Source organism: Peromyscus californicus, unplaced genomic scaffold (assembly GCF_007827085.1).
Source record: "Peromyscus californicus insignis strain IS unplaced genomic scaffold, ASM782708v3 Scaffold_16__1_contigs__length_79575227, whole genome shotgun sequence".
Lineage (NCBI taxonomy): Eukaryota > Metazoa > Chordata > Mammalia > Rodentia > Cricetidae > Peromyscus > Peromyscus californicus.
The window spans coordinates 5,709,880-5,716,065 of NW_026294458.1; the positions used below are offsets into that span (position 1 = coordinate 5,709,880).

At 50.2% G+C, this 6,186-nt stretch overlaps 1 protein-coding gene across 4 annotated transcripts in view; it reads right to left on the reverse strand.

Annotated features, from left to right (window-relative positions):
- Window positions 1-318: 318 nt before the first annotated feature.
- The window catches only part of Abcf3 (ATP binding cassette subfamily F member 3), a 14,274-nt gene continuing 8,406 nt past the window's right edge, over window positions 319-6,186 (reverse strand). For all 4 annotated transcript variants that reach the window (XM_052740169.1, XM_052740167.1, XM_052740168.1 and 1 more), the window contains 7 exons: window positions 3,603-3,647; window positions 3,387-3,519; window positions 2,562-2,650; window positions 2,360-2,451; window positions 2,044-2,176; window positions 1,827-1,914; window positions 319-1,739 (listed from right to left, as the gene is read on the reverse strand). In XM_052740169.1, coding sequence (XP_052596129.1) covers window positions 1,581-1,739; window positions 1,827-1,914; window positions 2,044-2,176; window positions 2,360-2,451; window positions 2,562-2,650; window positions 3,387-3,519; window positions 3,603-3,647 — 739 coding nt within the window. In that variant the 3' untranslated portion in view covers window positions 319-1,580. The remainder of the gene's footprint in view (window positions 1,740-1,826; window positions 1,915-2,043; window positions 2,177-2,359; window positions 2,452-2,561; window positions 2,651-3,386; window positions 3,520-3,602; window positions 3,648-6,186) is intronic.

Here is a 6,186-nt window from a genome sequence, read left to right on the forward strand (position 1 = left end):
ACAGGGATGTGTACAGGGAATACTTGTGACCTGAGGGAGGGAAGCTGAGGGGTGGACAGGCATCATCAGTCCACCAGCTCCAGCTCTGTGGTCACTACAGCCTTCTGGAGCTGGGATGTCACGCAAAGGCTCATGTGCTGGAGGTCTGTCCCAATGCATGACGCTCAGAGCTGTGGCTTTCAGGGTCCTATGCACTCTTAGGAGGGAGTGGGTCCTTGGGGCATTCTCCAGCAAGCGAGAGATGGCTACCCTGAGCTACTGTATCAGCACCTGCCCCACACTGTGTTCTGTCCCACTACAGACACCACAGCCCAGTGCCCAAGTTTTAGGGTGTTTAGTAAAGAACTCTGTCACAATACAAGGCTAGCTCATACATTCTCCCTTACCCCACAGGTTCTCGTTCCAAACTTCCTAGACTACAACGTTCAACACAACTTGGTCAAGATTCTTGGGTTGAGACTCATGACTACAATTTCTAGTAGGCTAAGACAAGTTCCTCTGTTGACTCCATTGTAATGTCTTTTACCTACTGCTTAACTATAGCACTCAAGTCCTTGAGAACTGATGTAAAAGCCAGACTCCTGCTGAACACCTCTCTTCCCTCTCTTATGAAGAGATGGGTTTCCCAGGTCAGGCTGGTCTCTTAAATCGATCCAAGTGGTCCTCCAGCTTCAGGCCCCAGGGTGGGAGTACATGCACAGGCCACCGCACGTCTTCCTCTTTAAAGTCTGCTTTATTTGAAAAGAAGGAGTGTCCTGTTCCTTTCATTTAGACAATCTCCTGCTTCCCAGGCTGCTTTTACATGGTTAGAGGAAAAACCCAGAGCATTAAATCACTAATGCAAACTGGGAACAACAATAGTTTCTCTTGAGTCCTAAGGTCCGGATTGGAGAACTGGAGGCTGGACCAGAGCCCCTGGAGAAAGCAGTTGGTGAGCCATGTACGAGGCCCGATTCCAGAACCAGTGCAAACGCCCAAGCAGCAGGGGTTGAGACAGCAGAGCCCAAGATGCTTTCAGCTGAGGCTGAGTCTAGGCTAGGGTATGAGCACTAGTAATCCCACAACACTGCTTCCCGTTCCCCCAGCTCAAGCCTACCCGAGGGGCAGACGACATCTCCCAACAGAAGAAGGCTGCTACTGCTGTCTCTCTGTCTGTGTGACTGACATTACATCACAGGAAAACACCAGTCAGAGAACCCAGAACCACAGCAGAAACCATGGCAAGCCCTGCCCACAGAGGAGCAGAGGTGAGGAGCAGAGGTGAGGCGAGAGAGACACAGGAGGACATTTCATTTACATAGCAGCCACGTGGGGCCCTGTCAAGCTGGGCAGTGGGACACTTGTAACCCCAGATGGCACCCCTCATTCTTTTCCATCAGGACTGTCTTCACAGGCCCTTGGGTAGGTCTCCCCACATTGTGTAGAGGATGCTCCAGTTGAAAGGAAAAGAGAAATTTGGGAAATAAGGCTGTCCCCAAGTAGGGAAGTCCTAAGTCTGGAGTTGGTTGCCTACACGGTAGCTCAGGGGTCTTTCAAGACCAGTCCATGTCCTAGGCATAGTCCTTAATCAGCCGGGGGCTCTAGAGGAAGCCTTCCCGGCGGAACTGTTCTTGGAGGAGGGCACGGTACTGGTCAAATCCTCCCTCAACCCGGGTCACACTGCCTTTCTCACACACCCACAGCTCCTGGCACACCAGTCGGATGAAGCGCTCATCATGGGAAACCAGAATTACGCCACCCTGCAAGACAGAAGAGAAGTGTTCAAGGGAATAGAGAGTGAGGGTGCTGAGACCTAGGGAAGAAGAGGCAGGCTAGAGCACGCTCACCCTGAAGTTGTTGAGAGCATGGCCCAAAGCCTCAATTGTCTCCATGTCCAGGTGGTTTGTGGGCTCATCCAGAATGTAGAAGTTGGGGCTAGAAGGAAGAACACAGAAGTTACAAGACGGGAGAAAATAGTTTCTTATGACACAAAGATTTGAGAATCATTTTGTACTGGCCAAGAAGGGGGAATGAGAAGTAAGAACCCAAGAAAATGAGCCTCACCAAGGCATGGTCATCTGAGCAAAGGCTACCCGGCTCTTCTGGCCCCCAGACAAGCTCGCAACAGGGCGCATGGCCAGTTCTCCAGAGATGCCGTACCGACCCAACTGGTGTCGATATTCCTCTTCAGGTCGCCCTGGAAAAGGCCCCACATCAGATGGGCTCTCGGCCCCACGCCTTTACCACTCCCGAGGTTCTCCTTCTCGGTGCCCATGTTCTCATACCTAGACGTAGGCAAGCTGCTTATACTGACCCACGGCAGGCCTAGGTACACAGGTCAGCCTAAACACCCGGTGCTGCAAGCCCTATCCTAACGTACCAGGGAACTTTCGAGCCAGGAGCTCCACAGCGCTGACATTCAGGTCTAACTGCTCCACGTGGTGCTGGCTGAAATAGCCTATCTTCAGATTCCTGGAAGGAAAATGAAAACAGAAGGCACCGCTGTGCAGTGGTAAAGGTAGCTGAATGTGTATTGAGAGTGCATGCAGTTCATGGTGTGTGGGGGCAGGAGGGTCCCTTACCTGTGGGCATGCCTGATACCTCGGACAGGGGCCAGGTCCCCCATGAGCAGCTTTAGCATAGTAGACTTCCCAGCCCCATTCTCCCCAACCTGTAAGAAGCACAGGCATGTTCAGTGAGTGTGCATGTGCGGGGCACAGAAGGGAAGGAGTAAGAGGCCCTGGGTAGTCTCAGCCTTATGCCAAGGACTCTGAGGAAGTAGCACATGCAAAGCTACAAAGGGAACTGATACTTGAGTACTTGCCAAGGAGCGAGGGTTCCTCCCCCCAGTAACCAGGAGTGGTATGTCCCCATGTCTGGGTACGTCTGGGCACAAATGTATGTGTGTGGAGGCCCATGGCAGTGTCAGCTGTCTTCCTCAGTCTTTTCTAGAACCCACAGTTACACTAGCTGGCGAGCCATCTTGCTCGGCGATTCCGTCTCTGCCCCTTGCACACAGGGATTATGAGGGCTGCCATGAGCACTCAACCGTAAAGTGAGTTCTGGGGACTGAACTCTGGCCTTCACATTTGGGCAGAGAGCACTTCCTACTTGCTGGGCTATTTCCCCAGCCTTTACTTCCCTTCTGAGAAAAAGGAAACTTCCTAAACCAAGCTATAGAACGGCATACTCTAAACCCTGACCTGTAGCCTATGTTCTTACTTTAGGGTCCCATGACTGACATAATCCAGAACCAAGAACAGTAAGGTAAATGACTGTTCTATATATTCAAAAAGGCCACCTCTGCAGTACTCTGTGAGACTACAGAGGACAGACACCGCAGTGTAAGCTTAATGTCCAGGCCCCACCCATTTCTCTGTGTACACAGAAGAGAAGAGCAACCATACCACGCAGATTCGAGACTCAAGGTCAGCAGAGACGGACAGGTGACTGAAGATGATGTGTTCAGGGTCATAGTAGAAATCCACCTCATCTAGCTGCAGAATTGGTGGTGAGAACTTCTCGAACCCATCCGGGAACCTGCAGGAGGTGCAAGTGTGGAGTGTGGAGGCAGAGGCTCCAGAGACAGAGGCTCCCCATCAGCTCCCCGGCTTGGCACTCACTTCATCACCACCTCCGACTCCTTGTCCACTGGCTTCAGCTCAGGTCTGGGAGGAGAGATGGGAAAGGACTGTTTAACAAGACATGCAAGTGGAAAGGAGAAGAGCGGGGGTGGAGAGGCTGACGCAGGGAAGGGAGACAGGAAGATGAGACGAGGGTCAACAAACACTAACAATGTATGGAAAAGCCACAAGGAGACCTGATACTTTATCAGCTAATTAAAAACCAAAAAAGTTTAAACAGGAGTATCCTGTGTGTGTGGCTACAGCTGCTCCAAGAAGCCACAGGTTATTAAGAAAGTCCCCGGGCCAGGGCTGGTATTCCTCCGTACAAGCAGTTGTCAGGAAGGCCTTTGAAGACCCAAAACAATAGAGGCAATAGTTAGCTGCTCACCAGCACAAGGTGGTCAGGACACACACACACACACACACACACACACACACACACACACACACACACACACGGTTATCCTAACCGTCAGCATCAGTATCAAGGCCATGACGACTCAGGAGTAAAGAACTCCCCTATGCAGAAACACGTGGTTACAGCACAGAGGAAGCCGGACAACGGAGGTGAAGCCTCTGCCCTGCTGGCTAGCCCGCGGTGCTGGGAGGTGCCAAGCCGGCTGCTGGGGGAGAGCTGCATCAGCAGTCCTCCTTCGCCATGGACCCGGGTGCCACACCACTGACTGCCCACGCAAGTGTGCCTGCTGGCAAGTCTGCGTGGGCTAACCCAGGGCCTTCTGATGGGAACTGAGGCCTGCTCCACAGGAGGAATCTGTCTGTGCTGCAAACCAGATCAAGCCTGTGGCCAGAGAGGACACAAGCGCTGGCGTGGAAGCTACAGCTATTCGTTAAATCACCACGGTGTGCCCATCGGACTGCCTTACAGTAACGATGCCTATCCAGGTAGGTTAGTCAGCTACGGTCTGAAAAGCACTAACTGCAGAGACGCAGAACTGGCCAAAGTGCTGAGGACTAGAGACTGGTGGGTGCTCAGCCATGGAGGCCAGAATCCCCTCAAGGGCTCAGAGAACACGTTGGAAGAGAGAGCAGAAGAAATAGGAGCTGGAGGGCGGGGTGGAGTGTTAGGGACAGTCTTCTGGGTGTGACATGGCCGTGGCACTCAAGCTCACAGCTGCTACGATTTACCTGCACAAGACCTGCACGAGACTGGGCCTGTCAGTGTCCTGTCATGAGGGGCTGAGCTCATGGGGTCCTACCACTGAGGAGCTACAGGCAGTTAATCATTGCCGGGGGAGGGAGAGACATTCTCTTCAGGAGTGATGCCACGGGTGAGGTGCCTATGCTTCTGAAATGACACCTCACCCGTGCTCTTGTAAGCAAGCCAGTGAAACGGACAGGGCTGCCAAAAGACAGAAAAGACATCAAAGCTGAAGGGAACGAGCTGGGAAGAGAGACAGATGGGAGGGGAACAGAGAGAGCAATGGGGATGGGTACGATCAAAATACGTTATATCATTTATGGTAACACACTCATAAAAGCAGCCAAAGAATCCACTTTATGTTGACTGCGGTAACACACCCACAATCCTACCACTTAGGAGGCCAAGCCAACCTACATAAACATTTTGTGTTATGTAGAGAGACTCTGACTCAACAAAATGACAAAAATTAACGAAACTTAAAGAAAACCTGTTCCTCTTGCACAAGTAAGTGCTTGGAGAAAACAGACCTGTATGTCTTTCATTTGACTAACACTACAATAAATTCTTCTAGTTCACTATCTCTAAGAAAGAGAATCATCTTCTTTGCAGCTTAAAAAACAAACAAACAAACTTGGGGCTGGAGAGATGGTTCAGTGGTTAAAAGCACTGGCTGTTCTTTCAGAGGACCTGGTTTCAATTCCCAGCAACCACAGGGCAGTTTACAACTGTCTGTAACTCCAGTTCCAGGGGATCTGACACCTTCACACAAACATCCATGCAGGCAAAACACCAATGCACATAAAAAACAAACAAGCAAACAAAAAACTAACAAAAAAAACCTTTCTCTCTCTCTCTCTCTCTCTCTCTCTCTCTCACACACACACACACACACACACACACACACACACACACACACACACACACACGCATATATTGGGTGGAGTGGTGCATGTTTTGGATCTTAGCATTTGGGAGGCAGAAGCAGGCAGATCTGATTTTGAGCCCCACATGTTCTACATAGCACGATCCAGGCTAGCTAAGAGTACACAGAGAGTGTATGTAGTTTCAAACAACAAAATAAAAAAAGTTTATACATACAAAAATTTAAAAAGCATTAATTTAATATATTTCTTAGTTTATTTCTACCATGAGTCCCCTCCCAGCTGAATGGTTCTCCAGTTAAAAAAACAAAACAAGGGCTGGAGAGATGGCTCAGAGGTTAGGAGCACTGACTGCTCTTCCAGAGGTTCTGAGTTCAATTCCCAGCAACAACATGGTGGCTCACAACCATCTGTAATGAGATCTGGTGCCCTCTTCCTTGCAGGCATACATGCAGGCAGAACATTGTATAAATAATAAATAAAAATCTTTAATAAAAAAAAAAAAAAAAACCAAAATCCAACCCCATCTTTCAACAGC